Source organism: Brienomyrus brachyistius, chromosome 9 (assembly GCF_023856365.1).
Source record: "Brienomyrus brachyistius isolate T26 chromosome 9, BBRACH_0.4, whole genome shotgun sequence".
Taxonomy (NCBI): domain Eukaryota; kingdom Metazoa; phylum Chordata; class Actinopteri; order Osteoglossiformes; family Mormyridae; genus Brienomyrus; species Brienomyrus brachyistius.
This window is the reverse complement of record NC_064541.1, coordinates 5,640,529-5,665,656: the sequence shown is the minus strand read 5'-3', so window position 1 is coordinate 5,665,656 and position 25,128 is coordinate 5,640,529. Positions and strand designations below refer to the sequence as shown.

The 25,128-nt window shown below is 39.2% G+C and overlaps 1 protein-coding gene across 3 annotated transcripts; it reads left to right on the top strand.

The window, feature by feature from the left end:
- Nucleotides 1–7,229: 7,229 nt before the first annotated feature.
- On the top strand, nt 7,230–23,207 carry irx2a (iroquois homeobox 2a). 3 transcript variants are annotated; one of them, XM_049025907.1, is made up of 5 exons: nt 7,230–7,688; nt 8,802–9,204; nt 9,483–10,181; nt 10,626–10,689; nt 21,158–23,207. In XM_049025907.1, exons 1-4 carry the CDS (start codon nt 7,452–7,454, stop codon nt 10,673–10,675), a joined length of 1,389 nt encoding a protein of 462 aa, XP_048881864.1. In that variant the 5' UTR covers nt 7,230–7,451; the 3' UTR covers nt 10,676–10,689; nt 21,158–23,207. The 3 variants fall into 3 exon arrangements, with proteins under 3 accessions (XP_048881864.1, XP_048881862.1, XP_048881863.1); XM_049025906.1 differs by lacking the exon at nt 21,158–23,207 and adding an exon at nt 11,080–11,699 and having other exon boundaries at nt 7,231–7,688; XM_049025905.1 differs by lacking the exon at nt 21,158–23,207 and having other exon boundaries at nt 10,626–11,699.
- The last annotated feature ends 1,921 nt before the right edge of the window (nt 23,208–25,128 follow it).

Here is a 25,128-nt window from a genome sequence, read left to right as displayed (position 1 = left end):
AAAATAAAATGCATCGTGTCAAGGCCATTGTGAAATCAAGAAGTGCTTTCCATTGTGGTTTGTGGAGTAGGAATGACTCTTAGAAATCGTTACCTACTTGTTTACATAATTGCCACATCCCCAAAATGCCTTAACAAGTTTCTGGTCATGCTCCTCAGCACACCTTTGAATCCCATTGTAGTTCCATTTCCGCCTTTTTCATTTTGTTGGGTACTGAGATATGACTTTGGGCTGGTTTGCCATTACTTGACTATAAATATTCATAAGCCATTTACAAGGTAGCTGTGCCTCTCTCTGGACAAATCGTACAGTCAGCTAGCTACTGTTTTACGCAGTAAATGATTGAGGAAAAATGTTAGGGTCAATTCAGATCTAATAATAGTAATAAATAACTTTACGAGTTAGTAAATTTATATATCCACTTTACTATGCATTATTAATCTTAACTATAACAGAGGATAATGGAAAGGAAAGTAACTGATTCAAATAGGAAATTACTTAATCTGAGGCAATCAGTCTTGGAAAGGTGCATTGCAAAATACATTGCCAAGATTGTTGTTTCTTGACTTGCTAGTAGGCACTTTCATACCATAGGTACATGTTCATGAACCAGGAACTTCTGTTGCATGCCCACCGCACCATCTCGGCTTCGTTGTAGTTCCTGAACCTCTCTACTTTGTAATAGGTACTTTTCGTTCAACCAAGAACTACTGGTTGGTGCTTGTAGCGATGAACTTTGCCGATTTGTTGACTATACGCACTGGTGCTAACTTGGAAGTCACACAGAACTGCAGGAAAGAGACAGAAGTCGCAGAGCAAAAATTGAGCAAATGGAATTATTTTTTTTGCATATCAGTTACAGTAAATGCAGTAATAAACTCTGTTTTTGCTTGGGTGCGTGTTGGGAAAGAGTCACACGAAAATAGCCAGGAACTGAAAAAGTTCCCCATTGAGATGGCCCAGGAACTTGCTCCCTGAACTTTGCTGAGAAGATGCTTAATGAAATAAAACTAAAGCTTGAGTTGCTCACAGCTGATTCAAGAGATTGATTTTCAGACCTGGGTGTGGATACATGCATCATGTCTGTTCTCAAAACAGATTGACACTTGTGAAATAGCCGTGAAGTTGAATAGGCTCACTCTGTATGGCATGGGGTTTTTCCGAAATAGTTCACTGAATATTGTAAAGCCTTTTTTTGTGGGGTGGCAGGGAGGTGAATTGCATGTGAAAAAACATGCTGGGAATCTCGAGCAGTCAGATTATTTTCCATTTAGGCATAAAGGAAACAAGAACACAGAGGTGCTGAAGAATGACTAGTGTTGCAATTAACTGCTACTATAAAAGGACAACACTACGATTAAAAAAGTAAAAAAAAAAAATCTATTAAAATAGTGAATCGGGGAGTATGAAAGCAACACAACCCATCTGTTTCTTCGTGTCTTTTCTGAAGGTTACAATTGTAATCAGTGTGTAACTTTTTAACCACCTAAAACCATTTGCACAACATGCAACAGCACTAAGCAAATTGAAAGTGTGTGATCTGAGACCCTTAAACGGAAGGACACACATCGAATGCTACACTCGACATCAGAGGCCCTGGTTTACCAGGCATGTGACACTCGATTACAAAGTGATAGGGCTCAGGGTTCTTAACCGGGGGCAAAGGAACAGTCTGAAAGCCTTCCCTGCCAACCACATGGAAGCCTGCTGATTAGGAGCCTGGCAAAGGCTGCGGAGGCAGCTGGGGAGGCGACGGCTGCCTCCGCCCCACCTTTCCTGCGAGGCTCCTTGTGGACGACCAAAGACACTCTCTCTCTCTCCACCAACCAAGAGAAAATTCCCATAAATCTTTGGGGCTGTACTGAGCAATACAAACACTTCTGGTTCACACACGGGTATGACAATCAGAATTACTCTGACTCTGATGTTTACCACTCCAGACTGTCTTTTTGGATTTGCATTTAGTATTTTTCTTGTATTATTGGCCCCTGTGATGGCAATCGCAATTAACATTTGTAATGATTTATTTATTCCTATTTTGAAAAAGAGATTGTGCTCCATTACAAAAAATAAGGAATAGATAATTTTGTATTAATCCCACCATATGTTGTACACAATTTATAAAACACTGTTTTGTAAGCAGGTGGCTGAGTAGGGCAGTACTATTGCCTTGCACCTTCTGTACATGGGTTTGAATCCCACCTCCACTGTGTATGCGAAAGAGAGTGGCATGTTCTTCCTGTGTGTGTGTGTCCTGTGATGGACTAGCACCGTGTCCAGGGTGGGTCCTAGCCATGTGCCCTGTGTTGTCTGGGATAGGCACGGATAGATGTTTTGTTAGCAAAATGTAATATAATAATACACACTATGACAAGTCAATAAAGGAATACTTTTCCTTATAGTTCTTAGGATGATGTTCAAATTAAGACAAACATCCTTTTCATTTGTACCAGGACAGACTTCCTCTGGAAATTTTGTGTCATACATTCCTAGTGGCCTTTATTTCTCCTTGATGATTCAACCATTGGCAGCATTTAAAAGAAGCTTCAAAGAAGATCCTTTTCATGTTTAAAGAAATATGACTTAATACATGACACTTTCAATACCTCATTTAATCTCGAGAGATTTCCTTTACAGCCAGCAATTTTGATAAAATACCCGCACTGCAGTTTAAGATATTATATTTAAAGGACTCTTCTAATAACATTTCAGCACATGTCTTTTAACACATCTTCAGGATGTCTATAGCTTAATATGAGGTTTTATTTTAGATCTCACCTCAAGTCTAAAATGTGCTTGACACCATAAAACCTACAGAAGGATACCCGGGTTTCTAGTCATATAAAAGGGCAGCTAACTTAAGGGAGAGACTATACTGGGCACAGATAGACAGGTGAACCAAACCCATTCCCAGTATGGAGAAACTCTCAGGGTGTTACACTGATCAAATAAATCTGCTTCAGTCAAGATCACTTTGAAAGCTGTTATAGGGTCGAACGCGACTAAGGGAGTGCGTTTAATCATCCGGACCCTGGCCGTATTGATTTTAGGCCTACTTACTATAACTATATAAATAGGCCATTTCGTCGCAACTGTATCTAAGGCCGGTCATGAACCCGAGGGGGGGAAATAAATAAATAAATAAAATAAAATAAATAAAACTTCACAGCCCAGGCTAAACTGAATTATGCCTTCCAGAAATAAATTAATAAAACAAACACTGCCTGGTTCCTTGACTGAGTAATTTTCACATTTCAGGAGCTTAAAAAAAATATAAAATCAATAATCATTTAGTCATAAGGGTAAATGAAGCGACATAACACCAGAGTATAGCCCTTAGCCACTGACGTCGCTCTCTGCCATTTATCTCATCAAAAGGCTGTAGTAATAATCCCATACTCTGTGGAAAGCAAGCGCACTGCATTATCCCCGAGTAAACAAGTTTGGAGAAAATATTAAAAATCGATAGCTGTTTCCTTCAATCAGGCGAGATGACGTCTGTCATAAATCTGACATTGTAAAAAGTCTATTGTGAGCATGTACAACTGCAGGATTGCGTAGTGCTTTTAGCTGCTCAATGTATTCAGCTTCATTATACAGTTTAATTACAAACTTGTCAGTAAGGAGTACAAATGACAGAAAGGCCAAAAGACTTTATATAGTAATACCAATAGATTCTACTATATTTTGCACTGTATGTTATGTCTATGACTAATTTTTGCTTGAAATACATATGTGTATGTGTGTGTGTATATGTATATATATATATATATATATATATATATATATATATATATATATATATATATATATATATATATATATATATATATATATATATATAATATATGTGTACACACACACACACACACACGCACACATATATATATATAATATATATACACACATATATATGCACACACACACAAATATTTCAATTAATTTTATTTAAAAAATTAAAAAAAGAAAAATACATTTTCTGTCGTAATTTCCTTAAATTTAAATGTCTTACATTTGACCAGAATGTCTACTGAAGGTCATAAGTAAAAATAAAAGACATTTTAATTAAAAAACACATTAAATACAAGCTAAGTATTGAAAAGTCATAATTAAGCACAATAATGTTATGGAACCCATTCCTTCATAAGCTGCTGTTGATCAGTCTGTTGACAATCTCACGCAGGTTTAATAGCCCGCACAACACTTACTGTAAATAAAGGCCCCTCGCCACTTCCGCAGTGACTTACAACAGACAACACCGTGGAGTACCCAAAAACACGTATATGGACTTGTACGTCCTAAAAAAATCACGCACGAAAAAAAAAGAAATTAAACAAACCCCATACAACGTAAAATGTCTCGTTTCGATAAGTAGTAAGCGCGTGTTTTACAACACAAATATTAGTTTTCACTGACTCCGTCATCAAAGTTGTCAGTTATTACAATTCATGAAGTGCTTCTGAGTTGATTCAGTCCCAACCAGCAAATCTTGGTCTTTGGGACGCTGTTTGACGGGGCTGTGTGAACTCCCTGGCTTCTGGGCGAAGCAGAGAAACGTGCCGTTCGCCCGCGGGACACCCCGCTCCCCGTCGGATGGGAGCTCCGCTGGCACTGCGCTGCCGTTTTATTGCAGTTTGAATCGTTTTCGGTACCATCATGACTGATTTCAGCTGACATGGTTACATCTAACAAGCACAAGTCGATCAAAGTGATCCTACTATTACTGTTATTATTGTTATTATTATTAATAGTAGTAGCAGCAGCAGCCTAGTAGCAGTGATGAAACAACAGTGCGAACCTCTAAATGAAAAAAGAAAATCTCACGCACATCTAAATGGCAGAGTCACTTGGGTGACTTACAGGAATTATACATATTTAGCTGTGTTTGTTTGGACTGGAATATCACACGGGCCGAAACTTAACCCGGGTGTGCGCTGACGGGCGACTGACATTGAAGCTTTGTCCAGACAGTCGGTGCTGGGGGGCTGGTGGGACTAGTGGAGCTGGTGTTTCTCCGGTGGAGCTTGGAGGATAGAGGAGACACTGCCCTCTGCTGTGCGCCTACGCGGACCCAGCGCCCGCAGTCTGCTGGCTGCTCCCGCTCCGGCCGGCCGGTTGGCCGCACATTATTTACCAAATCTTTAGACAAATATTAAATGCTGACAGGATTCCTGCACAGGTACCTGTCTTATGTTACTGTGAAATTAATTTTAAACATCCAGTATCTGAAGGTGGCGGTGCGCATTCCAAAACTCATAATTTACAATAATATTTATATAGCGATATTTATGGCTAAGCGCAGCCTGGCTATTCAAAATAGTTCCAAACGTATATTAAAACTAGAAATACTACCTGTAGATTACTCAAGTTCATTTGAAATCCAGAACGGAAATTAAAATTGTGTGGCGGGTTGTAATAGGTCTTCGTTATTATTTAAGAGAAATACAAAAAAAGTTATCTGAAATTAAATTGTTGCTTTTATATCGTCTGTCTAATGGTGCTTTAATACCAGCCCGATTGACAAAACAGCACGGAACTACATTTTTTTGAAAGTTATACACTGTTTAATTTAGAATGTATTAATCAGCATGACCATGCTAAATGAAAGTTTTGAGAAAATAGCGTTACAGATTGAAGTAAGCCAAACAATACACCAAGGCCTTGATCTACATTGTAATTCTGTGTGGTAAATATTTTTGTGAAAGCGAAATAATGCACTTTTATATCACATCAAATCGCATTTCACCATCGCAGTGTTTTGGTTTTAACGATATTAGGAAATTATCTATCTATCTATCTATCTATCTATCTATCTATCTATCTATCTATCTATCTATCTATCTATCTATCTATCTATCTATCTATCTATCTATCTATCTATCTCAGTGTGTGCATGTGTCTGTGTATGTATGTATATATATATATATATATATATATATATATACAGACACACACATCAATACCCTCATTAAAGAATATAATGCTAATGTTTTAATGTCGAAACGCAGTACTGTAGCCGCTGCCTCGATCCTCAATATTGGCAACGTGTCACATATACAGCATTTATTGATAATATACACATACAGTCTTGTCATAAACTTATATTACGCTACCTGCGCAATTAGTATTGTGCAGAAAAAATGCGGAGTATATCCAGCCGTCCTATAGAACAAATCTGGTCTCTTTTTTTCTTTCAGTTTTTATAACGCTAAGCAGACAGACTGTTGTCCAGCCTGAACTTGAATTATTGTAGTCCATATATGTTTGGTAGTTGAGTGATGGCATGTGTTAGTGATAATATGTCGAATAAAAACCCACCTCTATAAATTCAAGACATTTAAACTGGACTCTAACCCCACGTGCAGAGGACGATATAAAGTGTATTTATACTAAAATTCCACTACAAATGCTTGTCCGTCTTTTAAGTGATACTACATTTAAAGAAACCATTAGCAGTTGTTTAATTGTGTATTTGTAAGACAAAATACATATTAGTTACATTATTTCATTATTTACAAGTAACCTATAACTGACATGCTCCAAGTACAGCTATATTGTTGTTCAGCATACGACCTGACATGGCACCTAATAAAGATGTCGTGCTTTTTCTGACGATCTCAGTGTGATTATTTCACAGAGTACTTTGAGAATCCGTAGTTCCGAGTGCGCCAGGTCCATTGAACTTGCAGCCACTGAGGCTTATGCCAAAGGAGTGCAATATGCGCTTCGTGCGAGCCGAACTCCGCCAACAGGCCGCTGGGCGCACTGCTCTGCGCGGAACCGCTGCCTTGCTCATTTGTGAAACTTTAATTTTGCCACTAAGACTAATCCAACAGTAATGAAAATAAATAAATAAATAATATATATATATAATTTGTTTAAGTTACCCGTGCAGAATAAATTCCTTGACGCATTATTCCTGTAATTATATCCACACACAACAAGGTACAACTCTACATTACAGGAAGTACTTGCATCGCTGTTAAACGTTTCATTTTTTTCATACAATTATGGTAATCGCGAAATAAGACGCAATATTTCAGAACAATATTAAGCAGAAACGAAGAGAGCGGAGGAGCGAGCGCTCCCGCGTACCCTGCCTCCTTTTCATCAGTTTTGTTTCTGGACGCCTTATTCACATGGCGATGGGCGGGGATGGGATATTCAGATGAGCTGGATTGACAGCTCCTGTTTTCCAATGCTCACAGAAACCCGACCGCTCCTTCCTTTAACTCCTCACTCCATACTTCTGAGTACTAAAAAACATCGGGCAGGCGCTAGGGGATCCGGACGGTGCCTCTATGCGGGCGCTTTGCTGAGCTGCTGCGGCTGGATTTTTTTTTTTTTTTTTTTTTTTTTTTTTTAAGTTTACCTTGCTGAACTGATATCTTTTGAATCGCGTTTCTTTATTTTTTAGGGAGCGAAAGGCAGGCACACACACGCACACGGCGATGTCATATCCTCAGGGTTACCTCTACCAGCCCCCAGGCTCTTTGGCTCTGTACTCGTGCCCGGCTTATGGGGCTTCGGCACTGGCTGCTCCGAGGACTGAGGAATTGGCGAGATCTTCGTCTGGATCAGCCTTCAGCCCCTATCCAGGATCGGCTGCTTTTACGGCTTCGGCTGGTGGCTTTTCAAATCCGCTGTCGTACCCCGCAGACCATTCCACGGGTTTCCCGTCCTATATGGTAAGGAACATTTCCCTAGTTATTTTGTGTTTAGCAGTGTTCTTTTTCTCAAAAACAAATGAGGTTAAGTTTTTTTCGTGTCAAAAATAGTTGCGATTATACTGCCGATCTCAAATTGGCACCCCACGCAAACAGACAAGTAAATCGATTAAAAAAACAATATCTGCTGACGTTTTCTTTAATGAAAGCAGCCGTCTGCCCTTGATGAACGATTAAGCAATTTGCCGTAGGTCACACGCAGACTATGCAATTTTAAACATTCACAGCAATGCTCTTTAACTATCGGGTCAACTATGGGCTGGGATCTGTAACTTACACAGAAATGTGATTTTATTTACCAGTTCGGGTTAGTTGAATGTGATTGACGGATACTAACTGAGCGTGCACATTTGCAGTCTGCGAGACTAGATGTTATGATCATATACCACCCCACATTTGTCTAGGCCTAAATAATGATAATTGGGTATATTAAGATTAAATATACACAACATATATACAGGCACAGACAGTAAAAAAAAAAAAAAAAAAACATTAGAACCGACGTGTTAATATTGTTTGGTTACTGGCCTAATAGCTTCTGAACAATTACTTGAAACCACTGGATCAATAATAATGTAAAGACGTTAACATTTTCTATTTTTTTTTTTTTTTTTTTTTTTTGGGGGGGGGGGGTATCTGAATGAGACTGCGTCGCATGTGAAGTTAAACAAGCACAATTTAAACGTTAAAAAGGTGAATTAAAATGCTAATGATGTGACACTTAAAGCAGTTGACAAAGGTGCACATCCACTGATTTGCAAATTGGATTTGTAATGCTTTAGTGAAGCGATATGCTAAATGACGTCTCTTTTTCTGACAACAGAAAGGCACGGGACAACAAATATTTACGTGGAAACTGCTGGAATTAGTAGTTTTTTCACAATACATGGGTCTATTTTAACGCTCACTGCAATGATATATATGTTGTATAATATGCATTATATAATGCTGCCGCGTGTAGTCCCATATATAATACATTATGTAGTTTAAAATATTTTCTCAGTTTGTTAAGCTAAACAATAACCAAGCCATTAGGAGACTTATTGCTAATAGCGTGTTACGTTTATTTTGCAGGGTTCTCCGTACGACCCACACACAACTGGCATGGCAGGAGCAATTAGTTACCATCCATATGGAAGTCCTGGATACCCGTACCAGCTTAACGACCCGGCTTACCGGAAAAACGCGACGAGAGACGCGACCGCCACCCTCAAAGCCTGGCTGCAGGAACACAGGAAAAACCCTTACCCCACCAAAGGGGAAAAGATCATGCTGGCTATCATCACTAAGATGACCCTAACTCAAGTCTCCACCTGGTTCGCCAATGCCAGGAGAAGACTGAAGAAGGAGAACAAGATGACATGGGCGCCTCGGAATAAAAGCGAGGACGAGGATGAGGATGAGGGGGACGGTGAAAGAAAAGACGATCGGGCGGACAAACAATTCGACAGCAGTGAAACTTCGGCTGAGGATGAAGGTAAATAAGGGCCGAGTCACAGCGATTATCTCGGTAGCGTCAGATTAAATCGATTAACGTTTATTTATCGCTTAATTTATGTGCAAAACCCGAGACTCAGACAAAGAACCCTAATTAATATTATAATACAGTTTGGTTGTAAAATGGGCGGATTATTGCGGCTGCGTTTTTTTAGTGTAGTTATGCATTTTTAGGCCATATTTTATCGTATATGTATTTATTACCGATTTATTACAAATGTACAGTTTATGTTTTAAAGAACTTATTCTCTTTTTAAGGTATTAGTTTGCACGTTGATACTCTCACAGACCATTCTTGCTCTGCGGAATCCGACGGGGAAAAGGTCGGTTGCAGGACTGGGCAGACGGTTTGTGAGCCTGGAGCAGATACTAAGGACAAATGCGAGGATGACGATCAAGATGCAGAGAACGACGGGGCCCAGCGAGGCGTCTCACCCCAGCCGGTGACCTCGTCGCCGCTGACGGGGACGGAGGCTCCGCTTTTAAACCACAGCCACGAGGACTCGAACAGAAGCAGTAGCAAAGCGAATCTGGAAAGCAGAGTCTCTTCAGGTCAACAGAATCAGCCCATCAAACCCAAACTGTGGTCTTTAGCAGAGATCGCCACTTCGGACCAGAAGCAGCACCTGGGACAAAACTGCCCTTCAGCCCTTCTGTCAACGACGTCGGCGGCATCCCCAGCCAGCACCGTTTATCCTGCCTCGTCCATCTTGGCAAGGCCTATTTATTACACGTCTCCGTTTTACACTAATTATACAAACTATGGCAACTTCAGCCCTTTGCAAAGCCAAGGAATCCTGCGGTACAATTCAGCCGCCGTGACTGCTAATGAGGGGCTCGCCCAGACTGTACTCAGCACGGCCCCCCTGCACAAACAGGCCAATGAGTCCCCGGTAAAAAGTAACGCAAACCAGCTCGAGCACCACTTCAGACCCTCTAACTTAGAACCCAAGAAAGGTAGGTAATAAAGTATATCTGCTATTATAAATATAAATTACATCAATGTAATTTTTATATTTATATATATATATATATAGACCTACTGTATATTACAATGTTTACGCAAAGCCTTTATTGATTTTTTTACAAGTATGCAATGTAAAACTGATACGTACGATTATATGTACATTGTAAGGAATGGAAAAGTGCGTGATACGAAATTGTATTTTAATTTCACAGAATACGATACTACTTAACGAATTTTCAGGACCGGACACGTTTGGGCTAGGCCTGTGGTTTTATTTAATCGTTGTTGTAATCTTGAAAAATTGTTTTGCAACCTTGTATGTACAGATAACAACACAATTAAATATTGACAACTAATAATATGCAAGAGCACAATTTGGAAGTTAGCGGGATAGATAAATGGTTTAACTCAACTGAGGGTTGTATTTTTGACAGACACCATTGACGTGCGCGCAGTAGAAGCCCAACCATACATCTCAAGTTAAAAAAGATTGCGCAAGTAAGTTACTTGTTAGAATTTGGTTTTAATAATAAAATATAGCTTTTATTTTTTTTGGTGTTGCTTTGTTGTACTCTGTCTGTGGAGCAGATGTATGTGTATTTTGCATCAATTTTATCTTCAGTTAGTAATGTAGAGGCCATTTCAATTAGGCGAACTATTGCCTCGATCTTGATGTTTTAAGTGTCCGTGAAATTATTTGTTCAATCCAATGAATTATTGCTCACGATTTGTTTTATTTTCAGTTTTTTTCCTTTTCTTTTAAATGTTTGTGCTGTATAGAAGAAATTGTGGCAAAATGACCGTAGTGTAAAACGTATAATTTACTGTTTTCTTGTTCGAGTCTGTGAAATTTCGGTTGATTTTGGGTTTTGTTTCCTTGGTTCACAGGTAGGTGTCACAATTGCTTTGAAAAAAAGCGAGCAAGCCATCATTTCTTCATCGTTTTAAACGAAACTATTATTTATACTGGATTCAGCCCTAAGCTGTAGGCGGTGACTACAGCGTGTTATAGATTGATAGTGAATAGACAAAAAAAACTTCAATAAGAATGAAATTTTAAAATCGTTTAATTTCACTTCAATTTTAAAGGAATGTGCATTTGTTGGTGAAGTAGATTTCCCAATGTATGTGAATTTGGAAAAAAAGTTATTTCTCAGGATCCTATATTGCTTCATTGCCACGGTATATATTGTATACTATAGGTGTGAAAATAGTTAGCATTAAGTAACATTTTGTAAAGATGTATCATGCAGAAGAAATGAGACTGATTAACTTGGACTTAAAGTGGAATACATTTGATATTTATTTTTGTAACGATGGCAAAAGCCCATAATTTATGCAAGTTGTATTGCAATGGAATCTGAATATTGTTTTGTAAATAAATAATGACTGGATTTTTATTTGAAATGTTATAGAACGTTACACAATCTTTGTTGGTTGTTAACAGAAATACTTTTACTAATTTATATCGGTGATTGTAAATAAAACAGGCTGGTATATACTGGCAACATTGTGCTCTTCATTACTTAGAGTCAGAATAAAATTAACCTGCAGTAGCTTATAAGAATTTCTCCAAGTCAGTTTAATTTTCAGGCGAAATACCACCAAGTGCGCCCTTAACAATATTTCACCGACGTGACTGTAACGCGTGAAAATCGATTGTATTCGGAAAATGTCATCAATTCCAAGAACGAAATCGGAACAAAAAGTAGGACAATCAAGTGGGATTTAAATTTTATCAATACATTTTGTTACGTAGCTCGATTTTTATTGTGTTTTGAGCTTATTTTGCAGACCTTGCGGTAAAGTGTATTAGGAGACGTCAGACGACGCACCTCGGGTCTCATAAAGGAACTGTGGCGATACCTCGCATTTCTATGTCATATCCGCTTTGCTTTTGATTAATTCATCTGTTGCGGGATCATTATTCGATCCCGGTGGAGTTATACTCCACGCCGTAGCTTTCGACCCGAATAAACACTCTGCTTTAATTATGACCCATCCACTTTTTTTTTAACCAAATGTCACATGAATATAGAAATCTAATGACGCATTTTTTAAGCTTTAAGTGCTTCTCGACCCTTCTGCATCGATAACCAAATGTGAATGCAGAATTAATGTTATTGACGCTTTTTTAGAATCGTCATTAACTATTATTGTACTCGTTGGTATTTTAAACAAGCGTCAAACGTTTCCTAGAAATGTGAAGCTCAAACACCAATAAAAGTGGAGCAATGTATTTAAAATATTTCTACGGAATAATTAAAATTATATTCATGCTACTCATATGCAGATATAACCGCTTTTTTGAGTTATGAAACTGTTCAATAATTTTCTGTGCTTTAAGGCACAGCCTAATATGCATGCGAACTTTTTGCTGCTACAGATGACATTGATTATAAATGGGACATAAGTGTTTTACTAGAAAAACATTTCTAGAATTTAAAAGAGAATGGGCTTATATTGAATTCAGTTTGTTTAAGTAATGTGCAAAATTAGTACTAAGTTGTCCTTGGGGCATTCGGCGCCCTTAAACTTCTCTTCAAAGGTCTAACATCTTTGTATTTGACCATTTCGCGAGAAAAGACAAACAGGTTCCATCATGGTTCCGAAAGGTTTCATTAGAGCTGATTTATTGCAATTTAAGCTTTAATCCCAGGTGGGGTCCCGGGGGAACTTCTCCTGTTGTCAAACACAACCAGAGGCGGTTTTTACTTTAGGTTGCCCACGGATTGTGCCTTTTTCTCTGCTTTCTTCAAATGTCAACATTTGTTCTCAATAAAAAGTGTTATTGTTTCTGTAAAACAGCTCACCCGCTGCCTTTGAAAACATGAAAAGAACTTCACCCACCTTTTTTTGATTGGAAGCAGAGGCCGGTGAAACTCAAGACCAGCGTATAACAAACAAAAGCTGATCGCGAAAGGTGTGGATCACGGAATTCATGGAGGGTGAATATGTCATAATAGCTAGATTGCAGCGGCAGTGTGAGTCCGGACAAATACACTAATATCGCTTTTCTCACGCGATATGCCCACCGACCGCAAGTGGTCAATCCTACGTTTAACACGACCATCTCGAAAACAGCACTAGTATTATTGAATTCGATTTTTTTATCAATTCATGCCCTGGATTATATTTCACTTAAATGATCAATTTAATGAAAATAAGGAAATGAATGCAAGAATTATACAATTAAAGTGTTCATTCTAAATTTACTTATTTTAAACCCGCTATGAACTTAGCGTATAGGTCATGCTGATGTTCTATAGGTAACCTTAGAAAAGTTTTAATATACCAATATAACATACATATAGATTTACAAGAAACAATTAAACAGTAAATTTTGTTGGTTCAGGCATTGCGTGATTGAGAATTTATGCATTATTATTATTATTATTACAAAATCGAAATTTCAATTACGTTTTCTTCAAAAAGGTGGTAACACTCTATATTCGATCTTTCAAAAAGCTAAATTGTCAAACGCCTGTGGTAGCCTAATGCAGTTATTGAAAATTGAAATACTTCATTTTGAACTTGTGTGTAAGAGGATTAAGCATTTAAAAGATATTTTTAACAACCCTAGCAACATTTTGTCAAGATGGTTGCCTGTTTTGAAAAACGTTTTCATATTTGGTCATACCCTACAACGATTTAAGTTCAAATAATAAATGTGTTGTTTGTATGGTTATATGTATTCATAATGTTTTATTACATCCGAAAAACAATGAATGAATTAAGGGACACGTAATTGAGTCGTCAAGTGAATACTTATCACATTTGTAAACACATTTGGGTTTTCTCCCTGTAACATTTATTTTCTCTTATTTGGTTTTACAACTTAAGTTTGATCGTAAATAATGATTGTGCAAAAAAGGGAAAAATTACGAACAAATCGAGTACAGATGGGTTTAATAAAACACATCAAAGCAGCGAGGATTTTTCAAAGTAAACCCAAGGTAGAGCCCCTCATAAATGTGCCAGAAGATATATTCAGTCTTCCTGATGATCAAGGAAAAGGAGCAGGCAAAACCGATTTCCACCTATGACGTTTGTTAAAACCAGAATCCAAATAGGGTCATTAAGATTTTTCAGGGTAGTTAGAGGTCACGTTTGGCAGATAGAACAAATATTCCTGTTTCGGTGTTTTCGTTTTTAGTTCCCATATCTGGCGTCTTGCCGAAAAGAAGCGAGATACAGATGAAATTGCACAAACGAGTTGAAAAGAGGGAGAAGTATGAACAGAAACAGGGCAAATTCGTACTTTGCTTGCAGACATGCTCAGAAATTTTAACAAGTGAGTATAGCTGAAGCAGTGCATTCGCGTTCAAATGAAACCTGCCTGTGTGTACGTATGTCGTATACTGACATACTGTACAGCGACACTTAGCAACAAGGGCAAACCATTCGTACATGTACTTTGAGGGAAACACGTATATGACCAGGTGAAGCCTATATGGGTAACGGGGACCAAAGCGAGTGGAATTTGCAACAGTCAATTTTTACTATATTATTAATTATCCTAATGACACGGTTTTTCTGCTTATTTTGCATCATGATGCTTAAAACAGCACTGTGTTTTAACCTATAACAAAATATGAATAATTACTAAATCGTATGTGCTATTGTAAAGTTTACATATTACAGAAATATCTCACCATACCTTCACACCTTCATGGGCATTGTAATATAATCATTTGACAAGGTATTCGAGATTGGGTTGATCGTGGAAGCTTCTTACTTGTTGATGGTATAATGTTCTGAGGGAGAGCAGTGTGGACCTGCTCATTACGGCTGTAAACTGTTCCATACCATTAGGCTTGACTGAAGTCAGACCAACTTTCTGTTTGTTCTCTTCCTAAGATCTTTTTTTTTTTCTTCATTGCATGTTACATTTCTGTCATGTTATGCAGGCGAACACGATATCCCCAAAAGAACGCAGAGAGAGACAGAGAGAGAGAGAGAGAGAGAGAAATAATTCCTGACAGCAGCCATTAGTTAAGAAACACAATGAGTAAACTACATGCACAGGAGAATCGGGATTAATTAAGATTCTCTTTAGAGACCCTGAATGGAATGTTAATGTGGCTTTGCTTCAGCTGCAAGTGAGTGCGGATCCGGGAAAGTAAGGCCTGAATTTTAAAGGGCATGTTCTGGTGATAGCATCTCTCACTTGCTATACCTCTTCCTGAAGTCCGTTACAAAGTCATCAGCTCAAATTTCTTTAGCGATTCTTTGCTGGCTTTCTTTAGTCAAAGTCTGTATCTACCTTCCCTTGAGTAGCTGCCTGTAGTCTCGTGAAGGCAATACTCTCAAAGGGGATAAGTGCCGCATTACCCCGTTATCGCTGCCTCCGAGAGTCTGCTGCTGCCTGCTTCTGGGACAAAATATAGCACAAATTCGACGCTAAGATTAGAATCCCCAACCCAAATCCGAGGGGGATCCTTGACCCTTTGAAGTTTTGAATGGTTTGCTTACATAGAAGTTTACACGATTAAATCGGGTTGTCGTGGAACTCGACAAGGCGAGTTTAATCACCATGCTCTGCCCAGTATGACAAACTACAAATCCCAAGATCTCTTTAACCTCAACTGCAAGGTCTCATTAACACAATGAGCCCTTCTGGTAATGTTTCCTTCTTTATCTGAAATATGACAAGCTGTTGTACCTTCAGTTTATTTAACAGATGCTTTTGTCCAAAGTAAAACACATTTTTTTTGAGAAAACAGGCTCAAACAGCTCCTGAACCAATTAGGGGTTAAGGGCCTTATTCAGGGGCCAAATGGTGACATCACTCTGCCAACACTGGGATTCAAACCGGTGATCTTCCAGTCACGGGCGCAGCATCCTGATGCACTGAGGTTTTGTAGTATAGTCGCCCAATATCAGTGTTACTCTCATCAGTATTGCTTATTTTACATGACACGTTTTAGAGGGATTCCCACCTTGCTCAGCGGTAAATGCAATGTTGCTAAGTGCAGGCCAATGGTTCCCACTAACAGGGAAGTCTAAACCATAACTCCTAGTGCTGAGAAATTTACATCTGAGGTGGTGAAGCACACCTGCTGTCTTTTGGCGGTGGGAGGGGGCCTGTCAGGCTCCTGCAAGTTTCCAGTAGATGGTGGGGGCAGAGCAATACCCCACACGCTTTCCTTAAATTTCTTCCGTGACCTCCAATCTGTGAAGGAAGTGAGCAGGACCTGCAGATATGAGGAGATCTGGGGGAAAAAAAACTGTTTTACAGGGCCTATCTGAGAACAAAAGATCAGGAAGAAGTATATATATACACAGTATATTCTCTGTGGAATATCACCAGTCAGGGGTCACATTTGTACAGAGAGCTGAGCTAAGGAAGATACACCAGCCTGTAGTTGTTAACCTCAGTAACACGTTTCACTGGCTTATGCTCTTTGATTATAGTTTCAGAGTTTCAAAGTTTTGTTCGTAACTTACAAAGTTATACTGAGTACAGTGTGCAGTGAAATGCATGGATGCCGAGCTCCAGACTATGGAAAAAAAGTCTGAGAACCAAGACGGAGACAAGACATTTTATATTACAGACATTAGGCATTAAATACAATCATAAATATCTATGGTGCGCATATGCTGAAAGGGTGCTCTTGATTATATATAATCCTTGGGTCATCCACTCTAAGCATTTTATGATATATAACAGTGACCATCTCTCAAAGATTCATAGTTTTTGGCCATTTATTCATCCTCCTTTCCGATCACTGATCCTGGTCCAGGTTTGGGGGGGGGGGGGGGGGGGATGGGGGAGGGAGTCCATCCCAGGCAGTGTAGAACACAAGACAGGGGTGCGGCCCAGGATTGGCTGCCAGTCCATCACATGGCACATGCGCGCGCGCACACACACAGACACACATACACACACACAATGGACAGTTTAGAGACACAGATTAACCATACCACCCACATAGCTGACGTCCTCCATGTATTTTGGATCTACGAACATAACTCAGCCTATGGAATGCTGCTACATTTTGTGAAGGGGGTCGCAACAGGTGGATCTACTGCTATGAGCAGATCATGCTGGTTGAAGCATGTCAGGAGCCCTTGCTGAGCTTACTGGTGGGGGGGGGGGGGTTCTAAGTTGGTGCCCCCCTCAGAGGATGGTTGACCGGCACTATGAGCAGGCACACTCCCTCCTTTTTTTCGGGCCATAAGCCTAAACGTATCCCATAGTACAGCTCCCGTTTGCCTACATCGCATCTTGGCCCTTTGCTTTTGGAAAAGATCTCGCTGTTCACCACGTACATTTGCTATTTAATACTGACATTCTTAAAGCAGGCTCCGCTCTGCAGTTCAGGTGTTTATTTTTCAGTTGCATTAACAGACTTCCGAGCAGCTCGGCAGGGCTTCATGAATCATAAGCTAATGACTGCACTGCATCATCGTTTTCCCACCGCAAGTTTACTCTGCTTCAACGTAGTGCTTCCTGGTGGAGTTTGGAAATACAGCGGCGGAAAAAATGAAGAGACCACAGCAGAATTTTTCTTTAGCTCATTTCTCAGTTTATGGGTTTGCGTCTGAGAATAATACATATTTATCTGCAAACTGCAGCCTTCCCTGCTTCTCAATAATGAAGGGCTTCTTTCTTGCTTTATGAGACCTCAGTCCTGCTTCTAGGAGCCTGATACAAATTATTCTAGCTGTACCCCTCACACCTGCACTTAATGTTTTCCATTCCTTTCGAAGGTCACTTGATGTCATCCTATGATTCATGAAAAACTGTCAGATAAGTTAATGCCCATCTCTGGCATTAGAAAGTCGCGTTCTGCCCTCTACCTGGCTGGTTTCTGATCATTCCCAGTGTCTCTTGCTTCACCTTGTCCTGCCGTCTTAGAAATTTTGAACCTGGAAGCAGCCTGCTGCGCAGCGTAGCCTTCTGGCAGCAGAACCACAATTAAACCATGATCTCAAAATGCAGATTTGTTTAAAAATATAGAGTGGTCTTGATTTTTTTTCCACGGCTGAAAAGCAGATTAACAGAAACACTTTAATATAATAGTTATTCTTCTCTTCAACTTATGTATCACTACATAGTACATTTTTATAATAGTACAAATACTATTTCACCTATAAAATCTGTACCACTGTAAAATCTCTGTGTATTGTTATTATTATTACTTTTTAATGAAATACCAACAGCCAAAGACATAGAGAAATTCTACATGGAAATTATACTGAAGACAGTGGACTGTGAGATTTGCTCGAAAGAATGAATAATGTCCTAAAGACTTTCATTCAGCATTCTGAAGTACAACTTCTGCTTGCCTTTGCTATATGTTGACAAAAGTACTACCAGCTAATTGTACAGGGATTACTCTATGTTTAAAATATCTTTCTGTAGTACTTCTACAGGAGTTACGTTGTGTATTGCAAATGGTAGCCTATTACACCACAGGAAACGTAGAGACATCTGGCTGGGTACTTTGTGGAGCACCTAAACAGGATCCAGACGAAAAGAAACATCTAAAATAAGATGTAAATAAAAGACGTCTCTGAGCCACTACTCAACTCTTGATCTATACTTGTAAATTGGAAGCATATGACGTTTGGGAGTGCACGAGATAGTACTCTATAGATCCAGAAAAATAATTATGCTCAAACTCTGATTCCTCTCACAGTCCAAATGTCAAGCTAGGCCTCAACTTTCAGGTAAAACTATTACGGTAATAACTTGACATGCCCGTTATTGAGTAGCCCGCAATCTCACCTGCTTTAATAGAGTGATTATTTTGTCTTTAAATTTAGCAGATGCTTTTGTCTAAAGCAATGCACAAGTGTGGCAAACGACACATTACAAACATACTGCCGAAGAGGAGTCAACTAGGCGTAAGTGCGGCAAGCCTGAGCCGCCAACGAAGGCCCGGGTTCGAGTGTGAGCAGCATTAGACTAAGAACATCATGACATCTTTCAAGCTAAGTAAGAACCTAGTTAAAGGGAAATATACAAATCAGCAGAAAAGGCGAGACTTACAGTAGCCGGGGAACATGGAGTGGTGTAGGCTAGTAGAAGTACATAGGCTTTTGCAACTCATACATAGATTGCTACATATATGATTATTGCACCTTACTTAGGATAGTAATTGTGGCACCATTTTTTAAATGTTATCTTATTTATTCCATTGTAATGTCTGTTTCAGTACTATTGCTATGTGCTGCTCTGCGTACAATGACAATGAAGTTGGCTTTGACTTTGACTTGAAACAAAGAAAGCCGAAGAAAAGCATCGCTTCACTCCGCAAATAAAACCGAAGCTGGCAGAGCTATCAGTCACACTGCTGGCATGTTCCGGGGTCCCTGTCTGGGCCTCCTGAATCATCCAGGGGTTTCCGCCCCATTTGCGGTGCTTCTGACATAAAATAAGCATAGCTGGAGACAAGCAAACAAACAAAGCAAAAACTATACATCAGCAGTCTTGCAGAGTAAGCTAAAGGTCATTCTCCAGTACAACCGATCAAGTAGCGAGAGGCAACTTATTGTCTGCTGTTATTTCTGTATGATATGTAACATATGGGTCTATAATATTTGATATTATAACATATATAATATTTCAGTCAGAAGTTTGAATAAAATAACTATGTTCTAAGAGAAATATGAAGCCTAATAACTATATCACCTGTAAGTGTAAATCATGTTTATTACATAATATTTTCATATGATGTACACTTTATATACTATAAATTCAAATAGACTTTTATAAAAATAGGTCACCTTCCAACAGACTGCATGTTATTAAAATAGTTCAGATAGAGAAATATACTTCCGATGTTATTATGATGAATGTTTGTCCTCCAATAATAAAGCTCCATCCATCCTTTCCTCCATCCATCCATCCACCCATTCCGATGCAGGGTTTCGGGGGTCCGGAGCCTATCCTGGCAGCAACAGGCATAAGTCAGGGAATAAACCAGGACGGGGCGCCAGCTCATGATGATGGTTAATCCCTCAGAATATATTTTATTGCAAATAATAACGGAGCTCAGATCTTTGTTTTCCCTTGACAGTGTTAATTGATGCACAATATAATTAATTGCGGGAAAATGTTACTATGACTGACTCCTTTAGGATGATCCTGGGTCTGTCGTAAAAGTGTCAGGGAAGTAAGACAGCTGAAGGTCTCATGTAGGAAGTATCAGGGCAGCTTACTGGGTACCAGTGATGCTCATGTTCAGGACCTGCTGGCTCAGATCCCTTCTCTCTCTCTATGTAGAGTTTGCAAATTAAATTGAAACTTTTATGTACCACTCGTGCAGGTCCAAGTACAGGAATGTAACACATTAGTACGATACACATTAGTACAGTAGTATGATAGTAATCAATCCTTTCTGTAGCCCCTCCCAGTCCTTAAACACATGTCATCTCCAATCTTGGGTATTGAGCTGCAGTATAACATTACAAACTGATATCAAAGCAATCAAAAATCAAGTTAAATGAATAGGATATCTATCTATTTTACTTTTTATCTATCTGTCTATCTATCTATCTGTCTATCTGTCTATCTGTCTATCTATCTAGTTGTCTGTCTGTCTATCTAGTTGTCTGTCTGTCTATCAAAGGTGCTCTGAAATTCAGTGAGACATATTCAAATGTACACAGAAGAATTGTCCTATTTCAGAAGCTTGCATTTTAGCTTTTTGCATTTGAACTAGTTTACATAATTGGATTTTTCACTCGCACAGTCAAAAGGAGCGGTTCAGGATGCATTTCACTGTGTTGTACTTTGTATGACTATGTATGTGACAATGAAAGAGGCTTGAATCTTGAAGCATATCATCCCACACTGCAGGTCACTCACAGCGGCTAAAGGTTACCGTGCTTTTCGTACAACAGACACCGCTCAAATTAAAGGTGCATTTCAAAAACACTGTGTAGCGTAGGGAGGAGATACAGTATATACAAGCAGTTATTAATATGTGGTGCTGTTCTCCCCCTTATCCAGGTATTGGACGCACCTAATAAAGACACCGTGACTTCTGTGATAGGGGGAGTCCCATCTCGGTAGGAGGCAACAGCACGGAAGCCGGTGTAAAGCGCAGCATCGACACTGTAAATGTGCTTGGAACCCACACTCAGGAATGTCAAGCCTGACCAATGAAGTAATGATGCGTCTTGGACGAGATGGCGGACCTATGTAATGTATGTAACATGACACAGGGAAGAAGGAATGAAAGACGTCAGTCTTAGCATGGAAAATATGGGGCTCAGACCGTGGCTGTGTTCGCCACCACTCAAACCACGCATTTGCATCAGGCCCCTGCATTTTCGGGGCCCCCCTGTTGGCCACAAACAGTCACTACACTAAGAGGGGCAGAAGTGACTTTTTGGGTGGGAACATTGAAATAATAAACCCGCCCTGAATACAATGAGGGAATGTGTGGTCTGGTCCACCAGTAACAAAAGTGTCTCTATCGTTAGCGAAAATGACTGCAGGTGAAAGAGAAGCACTTAACCCTGTCAATGCTCCACCCCTTTCCTTACAGTTAAGTTACAATTAAAACTATAAATAGATATAACATATAACTATGCAAAACCTGGACTTTTTCTTCCAGGGTAAAGCAACATTAAACCTCCTGGATGCAAAGCTAATACCTTTCGCCAACATGCCCTTCCGAATTCATGTCAGTATAACTGTAATTTATTAATGTAAGAAGTTAATAGAATGGAAATTCCATTTCAGGTACAGACAACGATATACATGTTGCTGTAGGCCATGATACTGCTTTCAGTCCCTATCTATACTGTTACCATTCTGTTTATTCTAAATGTTAATAATGTTATTTGCCTCGTGCGCATATAAGTAAACACTCTTCAAATCGTGCTGTAAACTAGGGATGGGAAACGACTTTTTTGAGCCAAGCACAATTTCCTGGACGATCTCTCCTTGCTATCTTGACCGGGAATATTAGCTTCATTTCACTTAATGGCTACTCCCCCCCCCCCCCCCCCCCCCCCCCCCCCCCCAATGGCAGAGACCGCGATTCATTAACGGCGCTCAAGAAATCGAGGCCAGCTGTTTCCCGCCGCTTGGCCGAGGACGAGGTGGCGAAAGGCGGGAAACCTAATCCTCAGCGATGCTTAGCCGTGCTCAGCACAATTCAGCCAAGTAATTACACTCCTCACTTCTTGAGGGCCGTTGATCTGACGGCAAGAGCAAGTAGCTTTGCTGCTCGCCTTCACAGGAACGACAAAATCATATTCCTTAATGGCTACTTTTCAACATGCATTACCATTTTTATTTAAAATTTTAATAAAAAGAAAACAAGAGGAATGTGATATTTATCTTCAGATAATGCTGATGCATGTTGACGCTTTGGATTAATTAATTGTACTTCAAAAGAACGCTACTGGGTGTGGGTGACTAAATTATTAATTACTCTTTCTTTTTTTCCCAGGCATATACATTGTTTCGTGTTTGTTTTCTGCATAAATTTGATGTTATACTGAATCAGAGTAGGTAACAAAGGAGGAGATGTTTGAAAAGGGATTAAAGTCGCAAGTGTATTCACGTCTGTTTGTTGCATTCATGTGATAAAATATTGACTCAGTGGTTTAACTAGAATTATCAGTTGTGGTCAAAACAGGATTTTAGGCTTAGGGTTCTGCTTTACAAATTATTACAGATGTTTTTTCTTTTTTGAAGCCCTGCCATTGTAAACATACACAAGAATAACAAAACACGATTAGTTCTATTATCTGCAGAAGTTGCAGGTACTAAGTACCAAGTTCATTCATGTTTGTATTCTTAGGTTGGTTATCCATCCGTAATCTTTATCTAAAAGTATTTTATACAATGGACATACTGAATTAGAATGTATTGAGAGACAGAAAGAGCAGAATTTAGACTGTCAATGCCTTTGTAAATAAATGGAATCATATATTTTAAAAATTAATGATTTGTGAGTTTTATTTTTCAGAGTGTCCTGTAAAAGCGATACATATATTGTGTTTATTCATGCTAAAAATATTAAATTGACAACATGAGAACTTAACTGACGTCTTCCTCTGTGTCTGACATAAGAACACGACTAGCTGAGAGAAAGGGGTTTTTCCGAGAATGATTGATGCTGGTGAGGTTGTTCATGTTTTGTGTGTCAATGCACACAGACTCTTTTAATCAAAGCGGTTAACCGATGAGATCATATGGCAATGTCATGCATTGACTCCAGCTAAATAATACTGATTCTTTGGAAAATGAAAAGAAATATGACTGATACATATGTAACATTTAGCTTGTATCTCAGAGTTTGCTATTGAATGCATGACAGAAAAGCATTGCCAAAGTCTAGATAATATTCTCACCAAAAACCTAAATTCTTGTCTTTTACTGCCCCCTCTGTACTACAGGTGAAAGTGAAATTATTGGTTACAAATTTAAATTGTTTAAGATTACAGTTAAAGTGCATTAAAAAGTATTGTCAGCGGAGTATTTTACTATTAACACATGATGTTATCAGCCAAAACAATGCATTAAATTAAAGAAGATTGATAATAATGAATATATGTAAATGATATTCTTTATATGATTTTGTCTATTAAAAACATTTGAAGACCTTAAGTATGAACATTTACTGGGAATACATTTTTCGTGGAAAATAATGAAGAATTCATTAGCCAAAAGTAAGACAAAATGTACGAGTGTCAATAAGCATGATCATTTTTTCTATACCAAGATGTTTATATATTTTTCAATTACTCATCATATGAATAAACATTAATATGACGACCAAAGATGTCATAAGTGAGTATGTTTGTTTGTAGGGAAATTAGCATCGGCAGCATGTAACACTTTATCCATGTAGTGTATGGTCCAGCCACTTATCCTGGTCGGGGTTGTGTGGCTGTTGGCACATGGGGAGTGGGTGGGGGGAAGGGGCTGAGGCAGGGACACATGCTGGACAGGATGCCAGTCTCTTACAGGGCACACCCTTACACACATACACACAACTCACACTCTCCATTCATTTCTACTGGCATAACCCTAATCCCAACATGATGACCGTAACCCCTGCCCAGCCCTAACCTTAACCATAAGTAGCCAAACTAAATACATGACTTTTGGCATTGGTTTTGATTGCAGTCAACGATTTTTATATATAATGGCTTTGTGTGCTTTGTGGTGAGTTGGCTCTGCATCCTGGGTTATTTTCCTCCTTGACTGTGCCCCTAGCTTTAGTCATAGGACCTGGATGCCAATGACCCTCTATAGGACAAGTAGGTATAGAAAATGGATGGATGGATGTCTCTTAGGGCACTTAACAAGATCTATTTGTTGCTGGCAGTAATGGGCTATTCTCTTATGAGTATCTGAGTACTTTGGCTTGCGAGTACTTTCTGGGATTTTGAATGCACAAATTTGAACAGCAGCTTCTTACCAGAAACACAAAGTGCTGCACAGTCATCTACTGCAAGTATGACATCAATGCATGAGAACTATGCAGCCATGTCTGCCTTAGATAAATGATGGCAAACATATGGGAAAACAGAAGAATGTTTGTAGAATACAGTTACGGTCAATACCATGCAAGCCTCCATATCAATTTCACCTACCATCAATTTTCATATTATTATTAGGATTGTTGTTCACCTTTATAATCCCGATCTTATTGCATCATACCGTTTAGTGAATGCCAGCGGTTAAAGATGAGTTGCCAGGAATTATTCCCTGCATTCTAATATTTGTAGCTGAGCTACTCTTGGCCTCAGTCCCGTACACCTGTTAGGACACGCTAGTCAGGCCCAGTCTTCAGTCAGCACAGCCCCAGATAATCAATTCTTCTTTCCGTGTTCCTTAAAACACCTTTTAACACCCGATGTGTTCAATTATCACCATAAACAGCTCAACATATATGGCCGTTTCCCAAAAGCCAGACAGTACCAGTAAAGGAGGTGAACAGATTGTTTAACAAAGTG